The sequence below is a fragment of the Cebidichthys violaceus genome, unplaced genomic scaffold, assembly GCF_023349555.1.
Source record: "Cebidichthys violaceus isolate CVI_PGR_0920_01 unplaced genomic scaffold, fCebVio1.0.p SCAF_13, whole genome shotgun sequence".
NCBI classification, from domain to species: domain Eukaryota; kingdom Metazoa; phylum Chordata; class Actinopteri; order Perciformes; family Stichaeidae; genus Cebidichthys; species Cebidichthys violaceus.
In genome coordinates, this window is record NW_027176296.1 from 9473386 (window position 1) to 9498290 (window position 24905).

The 24905-nt window shown below is 43.9% G+C and overlaps 1 protein-coding gene across 1 annotated transcript in view; it reads left to right on the forward strand.

Annotated features, from left to right (window-relative positions):
- Nucleotides 1-253: 253 nt before the first annotated feature.
- The window catches only part of syde2 (synapse defective 1, Rho GTPase, homolog 2 (C. elegans)), a 45781-nt gene continuing 21129 nt past the window's right edge, over nucleotides 254-24905 (forward strand). Inside the window, exons 1-4 of the mRNA XM_068707686.1 lie at nucleotides 254-2537; nucleotides 11312-11604; nucleotides 12083-12488; nucleotides 21934-23075. Of these exons, the coding sequence (XP_068563787.1) occupies nucleotides 479-2537; nucleotides 11312-11604; nucleotides 12083-12488; nucleotides 21934-23075 (3900 nt within the window). The 5' untranslated portion in view covers nucleotides 254-478. The remainder of the gene's footprint in view (nucleotides 2538-11311; nucleotides 11605-12082; nucleotides 12489-21933; nucleotides 23076-24905) is intronic.

Here is a 24905-nt window from a genome sequence, read left to right on the forward strand (position 1 = left end):
TTTACTAAAGCGTCAAGCATTGACAAGCATAATGTATTATTCCTTAGTTTTGAGTATGCGTTCTTGCAATATTGTCCCAGTTATTCATCTGCAAGGTCCCTGAACTTTGAGCCAGGAAAATATGCCAAATAGCCTATCTGAGCTGCAAACATGAGGAGACGGTGAAGTGAGGCGCTAGAGAGAAAGGCAGAGAGGGAGGAGGGGGAGGGAGGAGGGCAAAGTGTGCGTGCGTTTGTGGAGCAGAGAGAGAGAGAGGGAGACAGAGAGGGAGAGAGAGAGGGAGGTGGTGCAGTTAAGCAGAGTGAGCCAGGAGTGAGTGAGGCGACAGAGCGGAGGTGACAGCGGAGAATGGAGAGGAGCCCGTCCGCCCGGCGAGCTTTGACCGCGGCGAGCGAGGAGAACCCACTCGGCCCTTTCCTTCTGGAGCCATCGTGCTGAAAGAAACCGGGAGGACTTAACTGGGGGGCAAAGGAAAGGAATGGCTGATCCTCTGCGGAGGACTCTACTAGCGAAACTCCGGGGGAAGAAATCCAAGAAAGGAGCGACGGTCGGCGGTGGATACTGCTCCGCTGCTGCGGCGAATGGGGGCCGAGAAGGTAAAGAAAAAGTTTTGCAGACGCAGCGCGACTCCGACGAGGCTCGCCCGGTAGCAGTCTCGCTCGCGGGGCTGGATTGCACGACAGAGAGAATGAGTACGTACGAGAATTGTGTTGACGGGGCGATGGTGCAAACAGAGGGGGTTGTTGTAGTAGTCCGGGAGAGTGGCTCCGCAGAGTTGTCCGGCGCACGTCCACAGGAGCGGAGAAGCGGGGGCAGGGTTCGGGTTAATGAGGAGCTCCCGGGGGTCTCACTTCAAAGAGACGTGCGCTTTGGGGGGCGCGAGTTTGGGGAGGCAGATAGGAGCCACCGGGGGCCCAGATCCGCCGGCAACATCGCGTTATCTGCGGGGGTCCCGCTCGGAGGACCGCATGTCCAGAGGAAACACTACGTCTCGGTTCCGCGGCAGTGCAGCTTCGGGGATTCAATCGGGTTCGGGGACAATTCAAATCACGTTTTATACCGAGCACAGGTAGAGCCGCATGCCGGGGTGGGCAAACCACCAGAGGGCCGGGTTGCTGCTGCTGATGGCGATGGGACGGAGCACAGAGACGGGGGACACTGCCGGCACATGGCAGGGACAGTAGTGGTTGTTCATGAACACAACGCCAACCAGAGTGTTGACAACAACCAAACTTCGGAGACACACTCGCTCGTTTGCGTTGAACCTGTGCGTCCAAACGGCACGCAAAGAAACACGGAAGAAAACATCGTAATCAGAAACGTTGAGAGTTACGGGCCCGAGTACGCAGGGGACATCAGAGGGCCTCTGCAGAGCCCGACCTTTTTCCCCACAGAGTTAGAAATATGCGACATTAACGTGGCGTCCCTCTGCGCCACAGCGGGGTCACTGAGATACACTTTAGATAGTGAAGATGAGGATTATTATGATAACGAAATTTTGCCTTTTTATGAAGCGATCCGAGCACAAGGTGATGGTAATAGAGATATTGCAGAGCTGCCCCAGCCCGGTCAGGATAAAGGACAGCTTGATGGTAGTAACAGTGCACAGGAAACAGACAGGCTCAGGAGCCAGCTGAAAGAAGCTTATTACCTTCTTATTAATGCTATGAATGATATCAACCTGGATGTCCAACAGATGAGCGGTGGTTTAACTGAGCAGCAGGCCACCTCTTCCTGTAGTAGCCAATCCAGGGATAGCCTGTGCTCGAGGTTGTCCGCCAAAAACATGGACAGTGACTCCTGGTCCTCAGGAGGTGACCACAGCCCCCAGCAGGTGTCTGACACTGACTCACTCCTGCTTTGCCTCAGTGGGAACCTTGAGTCAGGCCTCGAAGGCCGGCTGAACAGCAAGAGCATGGTGAACCTGTCCTTGACCAAGAGGAGACCCCCATTACGGCGCTCTGCTAGTGACGGAGCTGTCAGGCGTGCAGGTGGACCCTCACTCTGTGTTCAGAACCCTGGAGGTCCAGACACCAATGGTGATAACGGGGCCGCAGAGACAAGAGACACGGTAGGGGTCGAGCTGTCAGAACCTCAGGTGTTTTGCAATGCTGACAGCAGTGATGAACTGCTACAAGACGCCGGCGGCGATGAAGACCGCGGCGGGCAGCTCGACGAGAGCGGCGGCTCAGTCAACAGCCTCGCAGGTTCTTCGGACAGCAACGCGGATGCGTCTACAAACCAGGGTCACGACGACAAACAGGAGCCGCCTGACGTCCGAGCGCAGGGGGCCCACCCTGTCAACAAGGGCCACGGCGTCACTGTCAACAAGATGCAAGAGTGGATGCACAAGGGGCGTTTGCTGTCCTCTGAGATGAAGCAGCGCATCGAGGGCTCATCTTTGCCCCGCAGCGGAGGCCAAAGCCAGGACCGGCCCTGTCCTCAGGGTAACCTCGGCATATCTAAAGCGGGGGTCCTGACATCCAACCGAGGGGTTAAATCTGTCAAGGCCAAGTCCCCACAGCACCAGCAGCCAGGTAGGAAGGCTACACGGAGAGGCCTCAACTCCTGTGGATCCTCTAAATCAGAGACCTCTCCCCCTCCTTCCTCCCGTCTGATTATTGTCATCCTCCTCCACTCATAGTAAACTCCGTCTGGTGGAGGTTCACCCTGCACTCCTCCTCTTCTGGATGCAAAGCAAAGGGACGAGAAACCTCAGACCTCTTTGCTTTCCCTTTTAAGATTCTCTAACCGGTGGCGGGTTCTGTCCTTCACACTAATTTAGGTGCATTTTAACACTAAATAATCGCACATCAGGTTTGTAGGTCACTCACAGTGTAGTTCAGTAACAACTAACTCTCTCTCTCCTCTGCTAGCTGCTGTGGTGTTTTTCATGGTGTTGGTTGGTGGTGGGTTGGTTTATGTGTATGTGAATGACTTTTGATCATGTACAAAAAATGCCAAATGATTTTCTGATTGTGCTGTGATGTGTTTGTGATGTGGTGAAAAAAACAGGAAAACATCTGTGTCATGAAACCGTTGACAGTAACAGGGGACATCATGTGGTACCAAATGAGTTTGTTTAGGTGCAACTTAAATGTGAGATAGTCGGGGATTAGGTGGGATGTACATTGGTCTTACCGAGTTGGCAAAACAATCTCACTGCAAGGTCCATTTTCTGGAGCTTTCAATAATATCACCCAATTTTCCTCTGCAAGATGGAGTTTGCCCGGTACTTCTCACCCATGTTGACACTAATGACCACTTATTATACACACATTTCATTTCATTTCCATAATTTGATGCTTTACACTGCCTTGCAGTGACGGTAACCTGCAATACATTACAATGGGTGCACATTTTGCATATAAATGTGGTCACCACTTCACTGTGTGTAGTGCATGGATGTACTCCATGCATTGCTCCTTTTGTCCATGCTGCCTTGAACTGACTGCGCACAGGGCCGTAGTTTGATCACAGGATTTGTAAACTGCCTGAGTGGAAAACGTTGTATTGACATTTGTTGCACATTGTTCCACAATGTGGAAACGGACTGGTATGGATCAAAGACATGTCACCAACTTTTTGTTCTACCGCTGATGGCGTTGTATGTGTGCGTGTTTGTGAGTGCCAGTGTGTGAGTGCCAGTGTGTGTGTGTGTGTGTGTGTGTGTGTGTGTGTGTGTGTGTTGTTCGGACAGCATTTTCCAGAATGAATCGATGGCCTGCCCATGTGCGCAGGCAGTTGTTGACTTGTCAGTGTGCTGTGCTGCTAGAAATAGAGTGTGATCTCTGAGGCTGCTGTGCGGAAGGCCAGTGTTTGACTTCCAGCCACAGTTGGCCCAACATAGCTCCATCTTTTACAACTCAAACTCTTTCCTCTGCTGTGTTGTAGTTCAAATAAAGTCGGGGCACTTCTTGGTATTAGTTTCCAAGGCCTCTTTCCCCCACTTGATTCTCATTTTTTCCCCATTTTGCTCAGCTTTCCTTTCCCTGTCCCCACTGAACTTTTCCACAACTGTGGCCAGAGGAATCCAAAGCAGTGGAGAAGCCACTGCAGTTATTCTCTCTGGTAGTGGTGTGTGTGTGTGTGTGTGTGTGTGTGTCGGGGCTGTCATGTTGCCTTCCTCCCCAGTCGTTTGCACTGGACAGCTCCCTGATTGCTTGCATTTTAAAGAGACTCTGGATTGAATATTTAGGATGCCATTCCCGTTGTTTAACTTGTTTGCGTTGTGTCACTTAATTCCTTGCCATGAATGAACAAAATGAAGGGCGATTAAGCATTTATTAAGGCCAGCTCTGGGCTTATCTTGCCACTGTGGGCCTCTCAGCGCCTCACAAAGAGCCATTTAAAAAGAAAAAAAAAAGGAAATGCCAAAGCTCTCAAAGGCTCCAGTGAATTGCTTGTCTTGGCTTGAAACTCTTCATTGAGTTTATGGCTTTATTCTAAACGAATGCAAATATTTATATAATTCTGGCTTTCTAAAAATAGTCCTGTTCCTCCCCCTGTGCTACTTGGAAATGAAACTTCACTATGAAGTCATAGGACAACAATATTGGCTTAATTAGACTGCAGCTAATTTATTTCTGTTCTGACTTGTCCTTTAATTACTGGGGGGAAAAACATGTTGATTATCACCCACAGCTGTGTGTGTGTCACTTTTTTTATGTGTGGTTGAGGGATATTGTGCACATGAGCATGCATATGCACATCTCCGGTGTGTACATGCATGTTCGTAGTTGCAGTTGTAGGATTTATAGTTTTGTTGTGCTGTGCTGTGCTGTGGCAGAGGTTTGGCTTGCCGGCAGGCAGGCGGTATCCAGGCTTCATGTTTTGGCCAGACCTGAACTCAGGAGTGGTGTGTCAGTCAAAGCCGACGTTGAGACTGAGCCATAGACACCACAAACGGAGGAGTATACTGACCATCGTGGGAAACAAGTGAAAAGCCTTTTTTGTAGAAACCAAATAAGCTTCTGTCCCAAAACGGAGCTTGATGAAATGATCAATACCATCTCATATCTGTTAGATATGAAACTATTGCCAGCAGCTGGTTAGCTTAGCTTTCTTTATGTTTTGTATAAGTATAACTAATGAGATGTTAATCAGCGAGTGCTGGTATTCTGAATTTGTTTCTTTGGACAGTCCCATGCTAGCTGTTTCCCCCTATTTTCAGTCTTTGTTCTATGCTAAGCTAACCGGCCGCTGGTTGTCGCCAACCCGTACAGACACGAGAAATGTCTCAAGAGTCAAAATCACAGCGAGTAAACAGGCATATTCGCCAAAATATGAAGCAAAGATTAGGCACATAGTGCAGTATTGCTCAACATTTTGATTACATTAATCCTTGCTTGTTTAGTAGATTAAAAACTACAATGAGTCGAAAGTTCAGGTGTAATATGATCCTCCTTGACTGCTGTCAAGTCATGTCAGAACGATGTGGCATTTGGTTTTCTGCGTTGTGCCAGAAACCTTGTTACTGAGCTTCAGAGTTGTCGTTTAAAAAAAAATAAATTATTTACATAAATTGGTCTTGTCTGGTGCGTCTGTGCTTTGACAGATGTATGCAGAATGGTAGCCCTAAAGACACATCCAGTGATAAAGGAGGTACCAGGGGTTCATACCAGGATGGTTTATTAGATGAAAAAGTCACATGATAGTGTCTGCAAAGAGTGTGGGGCAAACTAGCGACTTTAAATGATTGATTATCCTTAAAACGGACTGGATTGTATTTGATAGGTGGCAACATTTTATCTGGAGCTACTGCACAACGCTTTGTTGAAGAGCCTTTTATTAAGGACTTGTCTTGCAATTAACAGTGTTTTGGACCTAATTGGGTCACACTCACGGTGCCTTTGTACAGTCCCCCTTCTTAAACACTTTTTATCCGTTTTTTTTTTTAAAACAGAAACAATGAGACAAGACAGAAGAGTAACTGAAAGATCTGCAACATTGAAAAGAATTTGTGTTTCATACCAACGCATTGAGTAGGAAGTGGCAATAGTGTTAGCAGGCTGTGCTGCCAGGACGCCTCAACGGGATGCAAGTGTTGACATGTGATGCAACCCTGGACGATCTCTGCCCTGCATGGGTGTAAAATGAAAAATCTACATTGAGGATCCTCATTACCATATGAATGAGCGTCAACAGGAATGCATGGCACACAGCAAAAGATTCCCTCTGAAGGCGGGAGCCTGAAACTCACAACAAAGTGTTGTCTATGAAGGAGAAAACTAGCTGGTGTGTGCTTTGCACTTATCAAAAGAGATGGAATTCAGGAAATAAAAGAACAGCCTATGGGAAAGTGGATCTATGTTTTGTCTTAGAGCAGAGAAAGAGTCAGAAGATTAAGACATGAATATAATTGGGTTTACTGTCAGGCTCATGTGGCACGGGTCCATACCAGCACAACCAGGAAATAAGCTTTTTCTTTATACGTTTGCATTCCTTTCGGCACCTCAGACAAACCCATACTACTCCTCCCCGTCCACCTCTCCCTCTCTTTTTCTCTTTATGTTCTCACACGGACGTGCACCCTTGTATTATGTGCTCTGGCCATCTGCTACCTTCGGGTCAGGGGTGTGTGTGCCCTGAACACATCGTCTTCATGCCATCACTGCACAGTGAGCCAGGCGGTGTTTGCTCCGTTATGGAAATTTCTCTTCTCTTTTTCTTTGCTTTGTGTCGATCGGAGTTCAGTATAGGATCTTGTGATGGTCATCGGTCTCTCCTGCCAAATAACAACCAAAGGGAGGAAGGGACTGTTTTCTTTCTTTTACTTCCTTGGAAAGCTATCTTGTCATATGTGGTAACATACTAATTGGCATAAATGAAAATATAAACGTTAAAGAGTCAGCTTTTAAAAGTCTTCAAAAAGACGTCCCTTACTGGAGCATTCTACTAGTTTTGACTTAAGAGTAATCCTTCCCTGCCTATTAAAAAAAAAAAAAACTAATATTTTTCATTATCAGTTAATCTGCAGGTTACTTTCTCAATTAATCAATTAGTTGGTTGTTCTTGAAAATGCCAAAATATTGTGAAAAATACAGACCCCAATTTCCTAAAGCCCGGGATGAGGTCTTTAAATTTCTTGTTCGGTGCAAAACTCCAACGTTTTTAGTTTACAATCGCATAAGACAAAGAAAACCAAATCCAAACCTTAAGACATTTCGGCTAATGGATTTATCAGCTAATTCTTGTAGCTGATACGAACACCATATCCTCATTGTTCCTCATCCAAAAGTGTACTTTTTGTTAAAGGTGTGAAACTCTCTTAAATTCTCCTATTAGTTTGTTGCGTTTTGCTTCAAAGTCTCGAAGAAAATGTCTTTTTAGTTTAGTATTTCAATGAACTTCTTTAGCTTATCTTGTAAAAGCAGTTCCCCTTGCTAACTGTATAGTATTCAATATTATTTAAAAGAAAAGCAGACTTAGAGATTCCATTCAATCATAGATAGCTTTTCGTATCAAAAGCAGTTAAGAGGGAAATGCTGACATACTGATGTAAGAAGTTGAGAGGAGCTGGACAGAGTTGTGATGGTTTGACATTTGACACCGGTGAAAATGGCTAAAATCTCACTCACTAAGTTAAAACCAGTGTCCTGTCGTTGCTCTGGTGAAGGTGTAACTCCCGTGAAGCAGTGCGACAGTGGAAGGAGACAGCGGCGAGGCTGTAAATCTGGAGCTGTGGTCTGGAATGCTGCTCGTGTCAGAACACGCTTCCTCTTCCAGTTATGAAAGACCCCTGAAAGACGATGGCATGCTGACAACAACTCCATGCATAACCATCTCGCCTCTCTTTAGTCTTGCATTACCAGATCGAGTGTTAGCAGGAGAGTCTGCAGTTTTTGGATCCGTCTTGGTTTTCAAAAATCTTTCCCCTTCCCCCAAAAAGTTCTTCTCTACCCGTTTCCTAATACTTGGTAAGGGCGTAAAACAAATTTAGCTTCTACCTTTTAGTTTTTCTTTTGTGTTTGTGCCTCTAAATGGCTTAAAAGCCAGTGTATTTTTAATATCAGGTAACCTTCATTTGATGTAGTTCATCTGGAGAGAAGAAACTCGCGATTTTAGGCTAAAGAACCTGTAGTTTTGGATCTGTCTTGCTCTTAAAAACCTTTTAAGATTTTTTGTAAATCACAAGGCTAGTGTACAAAAATATCTAATTACTATTGTAATGGAGCCTACTTTTCTGTAGGTTTCATGTTAATTCAAATCTAAGTAAAAACACTGCTTGCAGACAGTGTTTAAAGGGTTACAAGGAAGTCCAGGCCAGAACAGATTAAAACAAACCACCATAACAGATTATTACAGTTTGCCAGCTTGGACCTACACATTAACACTTGGGACTCAGTATAGCAGCAGAAAACATACTGCATGTTTCTCCTTCACTCCGCAGTCGGCACATGTTTTAGCTACTGAGCTGCAGGCCCTCGAACGCATCATAATCCAGGCTAATGCAAACACACTGCTGGCTCACGTTTCTGGCTGGAAAACTTCCTTAAATTGAAGCGAGCAGAAATTAAGGAGTACTTAAAGATGTGCTTTATATCCAGGAAGTGTTGAGGTCTGTTTGAATTCAAATTAAACAGATTACAGAGGGTCGGTGATGGGTTGCGTTCTTGTCGTTCAAGCTGGGGTTTTTTTAACTGTGGTGATTGTGGAATGCTTTAAAGGTGGCTTCTGTTCTGGCAACTGAAATCTGTTTTATTTACTCAGCAGTGTCTTATATAATCAGCTGGAAGACAGAGGAATGGCATCCCAGAAGCAATTTCATCCCACTTTTTTATCATATTTCTTATATTTATCAAGTGGGGAAAAAAGTCGAGAAAAAATATTCAAGACTTGTTTTTGTTCTGAGAGGAGCTCTCTTAACTGACCTGATTTTGAGGCATTGAAGATGGCGGTGATTATTGCGAGTTTCTTTATAAAATTGCCTTGTAGATCACAGGGAAGCAGAGTTCAGAGAGGCTGGTTGACTTCCAGAGAAAAGTAAATCCCAGTGGAGCCCTCTGCTCTCTCCCTGCTGCTTTCAGGGCTTCGTCAATAAAAGCAACCAAGCAAAAAAAATAGAAATACCTTGGTTTCAATCGACTGAGTAGAAGTTATGTAATTTGAAACCATGTGACTTTTTGATGTACTTCAGTTCTCTTCCATTGGACTGCTCTGGATTAATAATACAAACACATTGTAGTTTTTTTCTGACTCATTCACTTTTTTTTTTTTTAGCAGCACAGCTACTCATGCACATACAGGAGGCCCTCTGTTAGATTTTGATTTTGTAAAGTGAAAATATTCCCAAGTCTGTAATTTGGTGGCTGTAGCTTGGCGTGCATGAAAATGCATTTCCTTGAGGAAAGGAGAAGTTGTCATTACAGCATGTGGAGGGGCTCGTCTGGGAGCCGCTGAAGATCAAAACAGTCTTTTACACGAGCCTGCTGTACATGTCAGAGCAGGACCCTGCCCTCAGCACCTCGCTCTGCCCGTCACACACACGCGCGCACACACACACACACACACACATACACACTGAGAGGTTGTTTTTTTTATCTTCTCATCAAACCTTGTGAAAATAAAAACAAGCCAGATAGTTTGCAAAGGTAGTTTCTGATTTCTAATGAAAAAACAATTCTTATTTTCTGATTGGAAAAAACATCCAATAAAACATCAACACACTCAAAGCTATGCAGCTCTTTTAATGCCCTCTTTGGGACATTAAGGGACCACATTCACTATAGTGCATGTGACCAAAAATTTGTATCACGGTATTTTTTAAGAATCTGGCGGTTTCACGGTATATCACGGTATTTTTTTAGTTTTTATATAGGTTTATAGTGGCTTACTCTACTGTCAGGAGTACATAGAATCTAAAAACATTTTAATGTCATCATGTATAAAGGCTTTGATTACTAGAGGGTTTGCTTTGCACCACAACATGTTACAATATATGAAGGAATCAGAATGTATGAAACTGTTGCAGAATCTAAACAATTGTTATTGTGCAAACTGCAACGTAGTAAAAACAGATTTTACAATTTCAAGATAGTTGTATAAACACTATAAACTGAAGTGGGCGACTGTACGTAGCTCCGCTTCCAGCTTGCTTCGTGTTGTTTGTATAATGTTGGGATCGCAGTTTGGCTGAAGTATTTTCGCCCCGATAAGACATACGTTGAATCCAGTGTTTTAATCATTGCTCTGAACCAGTCTTTCTCGACTGTCTGTAGCGGCACCAAAACTTCCAAACAGCAGACACAGCTCCTCTCTTGGGCACACATTGTATTGGTGCATCTCCGGTCTCTCTTTGTTCATCCTGCATCGCTCTTTTCTGTTCTTTAATGTAACGTTACTGCAGCGACGGAGCCTCTCCCAGCTGTTAACAGACTAGCTAACAGGCTAGCTAGCTGTACCCAGCATGCCGTTGGGCGGTGTACTTTTATAAATGTACAATTATTAGTGTTACAAATTGTTTATGTGTCACAAACTGTTGTGTGCCGTGGTGTTGCCCTGTTAAAGATAGTTAGTTGTGGGTTATTAATTGTTGTGTTATAAAGTTATGACCATAACTTAGGGGTCCCTCTCAATATACAACTAGCGTTAGCTCCAATTGCAGCGCTCTTCGCGTGAACAATATATTTAGCTACCTGTAGAAGAGTCACAGCAGTTGTTTCGGCTACGCACCGGTATGACGGTATATGAAAAATGAATAAAACCGGTATGAACCGGTATACCGCCCAGCACTAATTCACTACACATTCTTTTTACACTACACTGGTTGTACTTATCTTTGCCCCCTTACATACACACACACACTCACACACCTTGCCCTCTCTGCTCTTTTTTCACAGCTGTAATGTCGGCGGTTTCTCACTCTTTTCCAACTTGCTGTGATGGAAGATATGTGTGCATTCAATCCCTCTATCTCTCTGTGATCTCTTTTGAATCCAAAGCCCACATATTCCCGAAACTGACACTCCTGAAATGGGAAATCACTGGGGAGAGAAGGGGGGAGGTGCTCAAAGGGGACTGTGGTGGTGTGACCACTTTAAAAGGCAGAGACAGGAATGAGAAAAGGGATGAGAAAGGAAAACTCTATAAAACCTAATAAAATTATTAAGCGTTTCCACACCTGTGGTTTCTTGATGCAGATGTTTTCTTCAACTTGACAGAACATGAATAGTCTGACAATAAACATCCCATTCAGTCATTAACGTCACTTCAATAATGACTTAAATCATGATCATGAAGATGATTAGGTGTGTTTTGTTATGCCAAGAAGTTGTAACTCTCACTCTCTCTCTTTCCATCACGCCCTCAGCTTTCATTGAGAATGTCCAAACCCCCTGTGCTAATGGCCGTGAGGTGGGCAGGGCCAGTGAGTCTTCGTCATGGCGGCCACCGCTCACCACCATCACTGTCTCCAAGAAGCGCAACTGGCTGCAGCAGAGCTCCCTCGGGAAGAATCACTGCACCAAGGACGAGCTTCAGGGAATGCTGGGAGCTGAGGAGGAGGGCTGCCATCAGCCGCCACCTCCTCCCAGTCCCTCTCCAGACCACCTGAGACACTCGGGGGGAGCTTCATCAAGGCCAGCCCACCTGCACCTGCCTCAGGTTAGCCTCAAGATCTCTTTGTTAGCAAGAGATTTGGGAAATATGCATATTCGCTTTCTTAGTGTTGCAGGGCGTTATGTGTCGGTTGATTTCCCCCTGTAACGCTTCAAATTGTCCTTCATCCATGGAGCAAACAAACCAGATATAACATGTTGATCAATGAGCTTCGTAGGTGCTGGCAGATGGTTTTGTTACCTTTTGGATGGAGCCAGACTAGCTGTTACCTTTGTTTCCAGTCTTCATGCTTAGCTAACCAGGTGCTGGCTGTAGCTTTATATTTAGCATTCAGACATGAGAGCAGTGTCGATCTTCTCATCTGAAGAAAAGAAAAGTTACTTGACAGTGGTTGTTGAATGTTTCAGTTCAAGTGACATCATGCTTTCTGTAGTCTTTTCCTCAAAATGACATAAACAGTCCATGGTTCCCTTTTTAAATATAACAACAAAAGTTTTAACAGGAAACTACTGTCTTGGTTTAGATCACCATTGGTCAGGCCAAGGTGTCTCCTCACCCTCGGAGCGTGGACCCAGCCGAGGAGAATGACGCGGACGATGAAGGGGAGATCTGGTACAACCCGATCCCTGAGGATGATGAACTGGAGATGTCTCAGCGACCACCCTTTCGACTGCGGGTTCCCCCCGGGGCAGAGTCCCAGAGGAGGCCCAGCAGGGGAGGGGATGCGGGTCATGGTGGCAAGAACCCGGAAAGCAGCAGCAGCAGCGGCACCGTCGGGCCGGAGGCGTTTGGGGAAAGCCTCGGTGGTGGTTCAGGAGATGGGAGTCAGGGGAATGCTGTACATTCCACAGAGGCACTACATCTGCACAGACAGATGCTCGCGTGCAAACCACTGGAGGAGGGGGGGCCTTCCACCAGCAGAGCTACAGGTATGGCACAAAAAAAAGACACATGCACACCTCCACTCATTCTTACTTTACTTCCCTCCCTGCTTTTGTCGACTTTTTCATTCATTCATTCCCTTGCATTACTTTGGGCCAATGCTCGAGGGCCAATTCGTTTTGTCTCTCAGTCACTCAGATTTTTGTGGTTGCGCACACCTTGAGCACAAATTACAGCCGTTGAAATCGTTTCCAATCAACAGACTTATTTAGCTGCAAGTAATTCCTGGTTTACTACAGCTCTGTTTAGAATTATATAAAGTATTTGTGTGTTAAGTTTTGGATGGTACGGCACCAAAAATAGAGTATTGCTGAGTTTAAAATACAAATGTAGCCATCCTAGCTCCTAGTTTTTTTTTTCTTGTTCTGCTCTGTTTGATAGGAGCAGACAGGAGCTTTGGCTGTCTAATCATATCACTCCATATTAATGTTCCTCATTAGTTAAACTCAGACAGACATTGGCCAGGAGGAATTCAACAGGCATTCCTCAGAGGAAAGAATATCCATTTACTTACTTGTGACCGCAGCTCACGCAAAAGGCTGTAAACGTTGTAAATTGATGGTTCTTAAAGGTTCTTTAGAGAACTCTCGCCTTGAAAGCTTGCTCATTAACACTGCTGTTATTGTGTATGCGGATACAAAAAAAATACAGATTAAAGACCTGCAGAGTTTAAGCAGAATTAACATAAATTAATTGTTTTACTTGTGTGCTTGGAGATTGTTGACAACTCTACAGCGACGGCGTAATGATGACAGCCAGCACACGGCTCCCTGTCTCTTAATAAGCTCAGTCTGTTTTTTCTAACTTCCGACTTTTTGTTCTCTCTGATGTGGCAACATGGTAGTTTGAACCAATTGGCACATCTTGAGCTGAGCCTATAATTACAACTTTTGACAACACTTTTCTGTGGCACGCAACAGCCATTTCCAGTTGTAGGAGCATAAAGAGAGGCTGAATCCTTTGAATACGCTGAGCGAAGTTTAATACTTAAGCTTTTAGTCTTCACAGCCACAGTTTACTGCAGGAATAGAGTATGAAATGAGCACAGAAATGTTTTTTCCTGTGAAATACAACCGTTTTAAAAGTTGAAACCACAAGTCATTGAGACCTGTTCCTATCAATAAAAGAATATAATGTAGGCTTCAGTTTTCCGTACGTATGCGGACACATATACATATACACATACATGTAAAGAAATGGTTCATCTGACAGAGTGGAAAGTTCCTAACCTCTTGAGGTGTTGCATTATCTCCCAGGATAAATCTGCCCGATACAAGGACACAGGTTAGATTGGCTGCTGATAAATTCCTTGATCCTCATTGACTGGCATCAAACTCCTGGCTCCTTGTGACATCACGCGGGGCTCAGCAAAACTCTCCGTCCTGAGAGACTCCATGTAGGATTAGGATTAAACCAGTCCCGAATTAGTCTCTGTGTTCCAGCACAGGAAAGGCACTAATCAAAGCGCATGGAGCTAATTATATTTAGGCTATTTCTGCCTGCACCCTTTAATAGGTTTCAGTCTTAATATGCAGTACAGGTGAAATTAGCTGGTGTCATAAGGGCCTTTTTTATGTTGGGTAAGCAGAGGAGTGGACATAATTGGAGGCTTGCATTGCTTGCTCAGCAGTTGTAACGGAGAAGAAATCTTGTTCTGAGCTTCTGTGAACAGAAAGGCTTTTTTAATGTTCACTGAGCTATCTACCTTTTAAAAAAAATAATAGTGATTCATTTTCCATCAACTTGCTACCATTCAAAGACCTTCACCTCATTTACATTCTGTAATAAGCTTCTGTTTAATGAGAGTAGCAGGTCTGTGATAGTGTGGGTTTACTGGTGCTCTGAGCGGTCGCTGTGAAAATGAGAACCGGGAGCAGAAGTGTTTTCTTTTTCTTTTTTTCTTCTCCCTCCCGCTCCGGAACTGCCTCCCTCTCTGCTGCCTGTTGACTTTGCAATTGATTCCTGTGGGTTTGGCGACGCCATCCCACACTTCACTGCAACTAAAAAGAGCAACAAGCCCAGCTACGTGTCATCAAAGAGGAAACGGTCATTACTGGTTGTTGTTTGTTTGTGTGTGTTGTGGGTGCAGTGGGCCAAATCAAAAGAAAAGGTAGGAAGGTAAAATATTGCTTTAGTTAGAAGCATCCTGTACCTACAGAAGTGTGTGTGTGTGTGTGTGTGTGTGTGTGTGTGTGTGTGTGTGTGTGTATTGTGGTTGCTCTTAACTCAGTTAAGTATTAACCAGTATTGGTTGCAGAATGATGTTGTGCTCCTCCTCCACTCACTCTGGGTTGGGAGGGTTGTAGGATGGTTTTGGGAGTGAAAAGGACAACAGCCTGCTGTGGGTGCTCACTCCACCCTTCATTCAATGTCCCATCTCCACACTACAGGGTCAAACTGGGCCTGTTTTTTAGGGGACAACATTTTGTATATTTTCCACTGATTTGTCAGATCAATTGGACCTTTACGGCTTCAGCTCACTGAAATACCAGTTTGTTGTATGCCTTAAAAGAAAAAGTAAATAAGTAAATTTTTCCATCATACATTTAATATAAATACAAATATCTGCACTGGTTGGAGGGTTATTGTTCAGAAAGAAGCTTTGCCAGGTTCTGGCTGGTGGATAATGACAAATCTATTTCTTTAGGCCAAAGAAAATCATGATGCAACAACTAATTTTGCATTGTCATTGATATACCTAAAGGGCCATTCCAGTTGTTTTGCATGTTTTGGCCCTTTTAAAATAACTCAACTATAGTCTTTCTAGAGCTTTATATATGTGTGTACCAAAATAGCAGATCAGGAAATGCTCACTAAACACATGTGTTTGCTGGTGGAAGCATCATTGTTACCGCCACAACGAGCCATATGTTGTATCTACTGTATGTGTGTTTAGGATACCACATCATGTGTTGCCTCACCACATTTTCCTCGTCGGGAATAATGACCTTTGATGTAAGCTTTGACAAAGTCTTTAAGTACAGAACACAAGGAGTGCAGCCACAGTGTTGAACGCCACTATTTTAGTCCCATCTTTTATTCACAACTTATATGAGTCCTTACAGACTCCACTCTATGTGCAGGGCTAAAGATTTGACAGGCCTTTCGTTGATTGAGCACGAATAGGAGCGCCTGCTGAATTAATGAAGCAGTGCAGATGTAGATGACTCTCTGCAACTATGGTTTTCCTCTGTCCGGCTGGCTGGTTCTTTTACCCTCACCGGATACACTCCAGACTCCTCGGGTGCTGCCTATTGACTGACTTTTTGTCCATCTGAATGCTCTATTTGTATGGAGAATAATGATTGATGGACTTTGGGGGTGGTGAGCGTGGTGTGTTCCCAATCTCTTGTTGTGTAGCGCCTGTTTGGGGAATCTGACTTGGCCAGCGCTCAGAATGGGATCAGAGCTATTTCTGGGGGTTGTTTTGGTCACGCTGCCTGCTGTGTTTGAGAGTTGGCCCGGCCTGCTAAAGTTACATGAGAGTTCAAGCCTCTGAGCTCAAACGTGGAATCTAATCTCGGCAGATGATTGCACGGTTGCATGGTTGGGTCTGGAGGAAGTCAACAACTCAGAGGGGCAACATTGTAAGAGCAGCACTTCAAAACCAGAGCAGATTCCTTAGCTTGGCGCTAGATGTGAAGTTTGGGCCACATAGTTTTCTCATGGCTCTTTCTTTCTGGTCTGTTCTTCATTTCACTACCAGAGCAGCTGGAGAAAACTGTTCTGGTCTCTGTTTTGATGAGTAGAGGATTTTTATCTCTGTACACTAATGCATAATCATTCCTTAATTGGTCATGTATGCATTGGGGATCACAATAGAGAAAGCGAACAACAAGTCAAATTCTAAAAAACACGAAACAATCGTCACCACAATATGCAACCAAGGGCTGAAACACTAACAAAAAGCCTGTAGCTAGCTAAAAACACCAGATTTAAGCATGTCAAAAGATTATTTTAGCACCCTATGTCTAACAGGGGTTCAGTTGATAACTAAAATAATGGTAAAGATTATAAGGTTAGCTAATGGCAAGCTAAAGGTAGCTATGCGTTAGCTACTGTAGTTAGCTAAGGCACTTGCTAACATACTAAATAGTACTACATAACTTTATGATTTATCCACATTCCACTATAACACAAGTTGCATACTGTCAAAAGGCTTTAGCGTAACTAACAGAAATCTAGTTAGCCTAAAACTAGCATTTGGACAAAATGTTTTATGCATACTGACTGTCAGGATCCCACAGCTTCCCCATTCTTCCTGCTGATGCTTCAGGCCTTATTGTCTGTATCCTCATGTTTTTTGGTTCGGCAGATAAAAACTAAATTCTGGGTTCTTAACCCTGTTGGTATTGCTTCCCACCACACACCAGCTTTTAAGGCATTTTCTGTTATTTGCTAGCAGAAGAGAGTGGTGAGGTGGCACCTTCACATAATATGAAGTCAATGGAGAGCAATGAAGTGTTTTCCCCCTCTGTTGGGGGCGGGACTTAATTGTGCTCTGTCTCTATAGTATCTGTAGTTTAGTAGAATCTGATCGTGACCTTGTATTTGATGAGAGGTTTTCCTGGGGTGTTTATAACCTCCAACCACTATCAATATAAGGCTACAACTTACTATTGTCATTATTGATTCATCTTTTGAATTTTTTGTTTCAATAAAATGGAAAATAATTCCCACAACAATTTCCCATGAGAGCCCAAAGTGATATCTTCATGTTGCCTGTTTCTGGACCAACAAAACCAAAAGATGTTAAATTTACTAATTTAGTAGCAAGTCCTCACATTTGAAGGTCTGGAACCAACAACAATGTAGTCGAGGTAAATGATCACAACCGTTGATTCAGATTTGGTGGGGTGCCTTCATTATTAAACACTACAGAAACCCTTTAATCTTTGTCATTTGTCAAACTATTTTTGATTAATTGTTGTTTTTGCACTGCTGCTACTTTATCCTATAAGGTATAGTGTCTCTCTGCCTCTTTGTGCCAGCAACAATACATTCCACTCTGTGTGATGAAAGCATTTCATTTTTATTGACGTTTTTTTTGTATCTCCACGAAATGCTGAGTGCTGAAATGTGGTTTGTTTTCAGATTAGATAAGTCAGTCGTCAACTCTCATCACGTAGCTGTTAGTGCCCTGTTGTTCGGCAGCGCAGCGAGGCCGGTGTGGCTGCAGGTTGTCCAGAATCAGCAGCCACTCTGTCGGTTGAGCTACAGCAGAGCAGGAATGCCTGCAGTGACAGGCGAGCTAGGCTACGTGGGAGCTACTTTGGCAGGGGGCCATGTTGTGCTAGTGAGAGGGCCTGCATGCTTGGATATATTAGCAGGGGTTTTGTAACCATTGTAATGAAACGGCTGGGCTCCCGCGGCCCCTGAAAGGCCTTCCAGCACTAAATGATTTAGAGCCAAAAGGAGAGGAAGCAGCGCAGAGCCTGGCCACAGTCACCGGGTGAAGAAACTACAGGACAAGTATGCCATTCACCGGTTTATTTACACTCCCCTTGTTTGTCAGCACACCCTGGTCTTTTCTGATTTTACATTTAACACACACATTTGGCATACATGCTTGTACGCACACACACACACACACGCACACACTCAAGTGAATACAAGTGGTTTTACAGGGGTAATCAGGGACAGCAGATTACTGTCTCCCTCCAAGGCTTATCAGAGTATGCTCAGCATGTGTGTGTCTCTTTTTCTCACACACAAACACACATTGTTGTAGGCAAGGTCCCTAATATTGTATCACAGGAGGAAATTTCACATTATCCGAGTATTATTTACATCTTGCCGTTGGCTGGAGGGACAATTTGGCTCATTATGGACGATATAAATACCAGCCCTATTTGATAATGATCAGGTTGTCCCTCACATGCACACACACACCCTTCTCCTGCACCTGTCTGGTGCCAGTATTGTGTGAAGCCCTCGTCATAAATTCCTGGGCTTTGTTAAGAAGTGTCAGTGGCCGGGTGCCTGAGGAGGGCTGCAGGGTCATCGAGGGCATGTGTGTGTTTGCCTCAATGCATGCATATTTACATGCACTCTCTCTTTGTGTTACAGTAATGTAGTGAGTGCATGTGCGTGTTAATGTGATGGGGGTGCACATAGTTACCCGGCTCAGGTGTCACCCAGAGAAATGCAGACCTTTTGCCCTTTGACCCTGGAACATGGCCCTGGAGGGTTGGGTGTCAAACCATCGCCCCTGAACCTCAGCTAGTGAGGTGTCACGTTACTCTCCTGGCTGCTGCCACACGGCCAAAGGCTACAGAGGACACAGCTGTGTGTGTGTGTGTGTGTGTGTGTGTGTGTGTGTGTGTGTGTGTGGCCACAGTCATTAACCATGCAACAGTCGTGAACTGATCTGCTTTACAGGGCCAGTGGACGTTGCCCCAGTTTATGTTGATTGTCAATTAAATTGCACAATAGCAGGACACTGATGGCAGTTGTTTTGATTCTCACTCTTAAAGGCTTTCAGGTTATGTGAGATGAGAGTATTTGAGAGTATTACATAATCAAGTAAATGGACATTGATGTTATCTTTTCTGGGTGCTGCATCAGCATTATTGAAGGTACGATCCAGCAGTTTGATTGAAATCAATAAGAGGATATTATTTTTCTGATATTGATATTCAAAGTATTGAGTGTGATCGACTAATTGTTGATCCATAATAGTTGGTCATGCTCCTACAATTGTTTATTTATTCTTCACTCAGATATTTACATCAAGGAACTTTTGAGACTTAATACTAAAATAAGTTTTTATTTAACACAACTAAGCTAGTTTTAAAAAGTATTGATTTGGCATTGAAAACTGAAATTATTGTATTAGCATCAATTTCACACAATATTGTACCATAATCACAGTATGGCAAATACGTGCAAAATCATATGAAAGATAATACATTTAATGCACAATGAACTGTGCTCCTAACTTCCCAAACTCTTTTTGTCACTTTGTGATCATGATTTCCTCTGAGACATTAATTTGGGCCACATAATGATTGTAAAATGATGGCTATAGGATCATATCAACATGATCAAATTATATTGAACGTTGGTGAATGATACCATTTCTTTGCCCTGACTTGTAGTGTTTTCATATGAATACATTATAACCAGTTTAAACTAGAGACAGGAGTGTCATTACTATAAATAAGCAATTGCATTCTACTCCTATAGAACCACATTTGAACACTTTGAACAGCAGTTTTCATACATTACAGTTTTATGGCTAAATACATTCTACTTATATCATACATGTCATTCTACTTATACTGGTAATATAATGTGTAGAAAAATTAAGATCTCAAAAGTTTCATCATGTATGTGGAATTTTACTCCTGAAAACCTTGTTTCAGACCTGACCAGGGCTCTCTGTGTACCCGACCCCACCCCAGATGTTGTTTGGTGAGTTTGCACCTCCTGTGCCCTCCACCCATGTTCTCCCTTCTCAGAGCGCCTCTGTGTCTATTATTGGCAAGAAGCTGTGACAGGGAAGGCTACTCAGCCAGGGGGGAAAAGGAGGCTAAACATGGTTTGGTGAGGAATGTGAGAGAACAGCCGTGTTCATTTGTACATTCACCAGCCAGCTTGCCAGCCTTCCAGTCGACCATCCAGACCTCCGAGTGCCTGGACAAGGGGCGCCTTTGTCCCCCATCTGCCGGCTACACCCTGCCCTGCTCCTGCCCCCCATCTTACCCTTCTCTCCATCCTGTTGGACCTCCTCTGCCTCCCTCTTTTCACTTGTGGGCCCTTGCCCCAGAATAGCACAGCAGGTCCCCTCTGAAAATAGAGCTGGTGATGTTGGCAGGGTCAAGCTCTCTCTCCCTCTCTTCTTTCAACTTTGTATCTCTTTGTTTCTCTCTGACAGAATCACTCTATTGTTTATCAGGTTTATTCAGAGAAAGTAATTAGCTGATGAGAACAACAAAAACATTTATATTTGAAATGAGAAATCCAAAATCATGGATTAAATGATCATCAAATTAAATGTCTAAATGTCTCATTAGGCCCTGGTCTTGTTTACCATCTAGGCCAGATCTAAAAGCACTCCCCACAAGGCGTACAGAAGGTAAACCCTTCCTGCAGAGACATGTAGTGCAGCCTTAATCTTCAATGGACCCATGCAGTGAAGTATAACATGGTTAACCATGGAGGAAATCTTAACAAAAGGGTGCTGAATGCAGAAAGGAGCTGTTTTTCTGTTTGAGACCGGCTCAAGCTTCCCATTGGTCAAATAGCAGGATGCTCATATTTTGACAAATTCCATTTTAATCACTCAAATGGCTCCATGAAAACTCTGATAGATTATTAGAATGTGGAAATTGGTTGGAAGGGTAGTGATGGTTGCAGTCCTTAAAACCAAAACAATCAGCTGAAAGACACTAAAAGACTCTTTGGAGCTGAGGGGAACAGCAGACTATGATAATTCATTCACATTATTAAATTAAATTGTTGAGTATAGCAGCTTCCAACATTATACGATTAATATCCCAGCCACAGAAAGGCTCCTGTTGGGTAAGCAATCTGTTTGAAAATTGACATGGATCAAACTTAAAGTCACAGCTCAGTCCTGTAGACTAAACAGTGGCTGTCACTCTTGCGTAGAACTCTAGACCCTGAAATTTCATGTTGTCGACATCTAGTTAGGCGAAAACGGCCTACAAGGTCCAATCCAAATTAATTTTTTTTCAACTTGAATAATGACTGAGTAACTCTAGCTCAGCCCTGAAGCAGTTGGTGTCTCTAGACAGACCTTTCCCTTCTTGTAGACCACTGTTATTCTTGGGGCTGCAGCTAATGACATTCCACTTCAATTTCCCTGGTGTTTGATTGAATGAAGCCCACTTATAGCAAAGGGGCCTCATGGAAACTCTTTGTGAACAATTGAATTTTTGAAAACCGTTATCTATCCAAATCACTGTCTAGGTTTACATATATGGACTGTAACTGTATTATATAGTGCCCAAGTGTTTATGAAGCGCTGCCTGCTGTGTGTCTGTGTCGGTGGATTACTCGGTAGCATGTAAACCAAATCACTTGATGATGTGCCATGAAGGTGCAGTGCTTTTCTGAGGGACTGTAAGTCATGGCTCATGCACACTTTGCTTTTGGTTTTAGTCTTTTTCTTTCCTGTCTGTCTTCACTGAACATTTGAACAGTTGCTTGTAATCATAGAAGTGAGGTGGCTCGTCTAGTAAAACCAGTGATTACAGAGACTTAAGAACTTGTGACTGGCCGTACCCATTTGTTCCTGCGAGTAATCCAAAAATGTCTTTCTAAATATTTTTCCTGCCACAGACTTTTTCTGTGAAAATGTTTAAACTTTTCCATAAAGTGTCAACCAAAGAATAATCTGAATTCAAAATGCGTCAGGCTCTCCTTTTAATCAGTTTTTCTCTTGCCCTGTTTTTTCCTCTCTAGATGGTCCTGACCTGCCCAATGCTGTCAGCTCTCCCCCCTCCAGCCCAAACCCAGCGAAGAAAAGCAGCTCTATCAACTGGTCCTTCCCAGACAAGATCAAGTCCCCGCGTACCGTAAGGAAAATCTCCATGAAGATGAAGAAACTTCCGGAGCTTAGCCGGAAACTCAGCATTAAGGGGACCCCGAGTAGCAGTAACAGCAACAACGGCAACGGAAGCAATCATTTAGAGCCCAGAGCCCATTCTCCCCGAAACAACGCACGTGGATTGGAGGCCGTCCCTCATTCCTCAGGCCCTCCCAGATTAGCTGCATCTGGGGGTGGGCAAGCCAGCCGTAACGTGATCTCACGCTACCACCTGGACAGCAGTGTGTCCACACAGCACAGTTTCAGCAAGAAGAAAAGCAGCGGCAGCTCGAAGTCCGCCAGTAAAGGTGGCTACCTCAGTGATGGGGACTCACCGGAGCTTGTGGCCAAATCTGGGAAGCACGGCTCTGCAGAGGTGAAGGGAGGGAAAGGCAAGGAGACGGAGGGAGGAAGCGGAGGCTCTAAACTCAATGGCACAGAGCTGGATATTGATGCTTTCCGCCATTACAGCTTCACAGAGCAGCCCAAGTGCAGCCAGTACATCTCCGGACTGATGAGCCTGCACTTTTATGGTGCTGAGGACCTCAAACCGCCACGCATTGACTCCAGAGACGTCTACTGTGCCATCCAAGTGGACTCTGTTAATAAAGCACGAACTGCCCTCCTCACATGCCGAACTACCTTCCTAGATATGGACCACACCTTCAACATCGAGCTGGAGAATGCCCAGCACTTGAAGCTGGTGGTGTTCAGCTGGGAGCCCATGCCGAGACGCAACCGCGTCTGCTGCCACGGCACGGTGGTTCTGCCCGCGCTCTTCCGGGTGACGCGCTGCCACCAGCTGGCGGTGAAGCTGGAGCCGCGGGGCCTGATCTATGTCAAGCTGAGCCTGATGGAGCAGTGGCAGAACTCACTGGATGGTGGGCCAGACGGAGACAGGGAGCCACAAGTGTTTGGGGTGGAGGCGTGGCGGGTGGTGGAGAGGGAGAACACGGGACTGATGGTGCCGCTGCTTATAAGCAAGTGCATCAACGAGATCGAGAAGAGAGGCTGCCAGGTAAGTCTGTGTGTGGTTCGAAGAGTTTGGCTTTTAGAATAAAAATGGTAAAAGAAAGATAAACAAGTCAATCAGGTGACACCGTGACAAGCTATGTTTCTGCTGGACATGATATGATCACCAGCTTTTGTTTCCCGTATTCATCAATCTGTTCTATTTCTGATGAATCGATTGATAGTTTCTTTTACAAAATGACAGAAATTACTTATTATCTTCAATTTGCTTGTTTTATTTATGACTAACAGTATAAAAACCCAACTATATTCAGTTTAACTGTCACATTTCATGAAATGCATGCAAGGAATATTTCAATTTGTTGCCCTATAAATGATTGATTATTTGTCACTCGATTGATTAATTGACCAATGATTTCAGCAAAATTTCTTGATTACCATCACAGAGAATAGTAATTAATTTATTGAAAATAATTTCCCACAGTTTAAAGTGACAAAATGTCTTGTTTTATTTGACCATCAATCGATTCATCAAAATCCATAGATGTCAAACTTAGAATGAAATAAAACTGGAGAAAATTTGCAAATCCTATACACAGTAAGCCATTCAAATCCTATTCTGTCAATTGAAAACAGACGTGGATTAGTTTTAAAAGAAGGCTGGTAGGATACAATTATATAATGCATGTTTGTATGAGATGTGTGAGAGAATAGAGAGAGAAATAATCCCACATTCATAGCATCCTTCTAGCTCAGTATGCTCGCCCTGCAGCCAGTTATAATGCTGTACGACTGGCCTGAGCAGAATGGACTGAAGAGATGTGTTGCACTTCCTGGGAGGGCTGCTTCTTTTATTCATAGAGGAGAAAGACTCAGAGTTAAGAGACTGACGTGGAAGTGGTGCTGATGGTGGAGTGTTCTCCTGGATCATGTGATCACCTCTTGTTTTGCCCCCCCCCCCCCTACATTTCATGTGATCTTTGAAGCCAAGGGAGAAGCGGCGGCGTTTCTCTTAATTAGAGCTGAGACAGCGGCAGTAAAAGTGTCTGGACACTGCTGCTGACTGATCACTCTAGGGGGGCATGCCAATGGGAAGCGGGTGCCTGGGGCCGACAGACAAACATTAGGCCTCTACAAAGAGCCTGTCTGTCAAATCAGACCCCGCCTTTGGCCACTAGTGCAGCATGCCGGGCTTCAAGCAGGAGTAGTAACAGCAAACCTGAGAAAATGATTTTATTGATATCAAGTTAAAAGTTCAGGTCTCTTTACATTTCTTTCTTGTTAGCAGATAATGAGCTTGTATATCATAGTTGGTACTGCATGAGACTAGTGATTGTTTTAATCATCCGTTCATCTGCTGATTAGTTATTTAGTTGTCTAAACTTTTTATAGACCAAACCATTAAATCATTTTGGAAAATTAAGTGAAAATCAAAGTTTTCCAGAGCCCAAAGGTGACATCTTCAGACTTCTTGTTTTGTCAATCACAAGTATTTAAAGACAATTTTAATTGATATGTTGATTATTTATTTATTATTATTCAATTAATTGCCAAAGCTAAAAAATGCCCATCACATGTCCCTAGAGCCCATTTCGACCTCTCTAAATAGCCTGTTCTGTCCGAGGAAGAGTTCAAAACTCAAATATATTACCTTTCCAGTCATATAAGCTGGAGAAAGGCAGTCTCACATTTGAGAAGCTGGAACCGGAGACTGTTTGTCATTTGTGGTTGATAAAAGATCACTTCATTATTAAAATTGTAGTTGATTTAATTAATTAATTAATTTCATCATTGCAACACCATACGTGCAGTGTTGACAAGAGGGCTGTCAGGCTTCTTGCAAAAAATGGTATGAGTACCATTAGTTGTCAGTTGA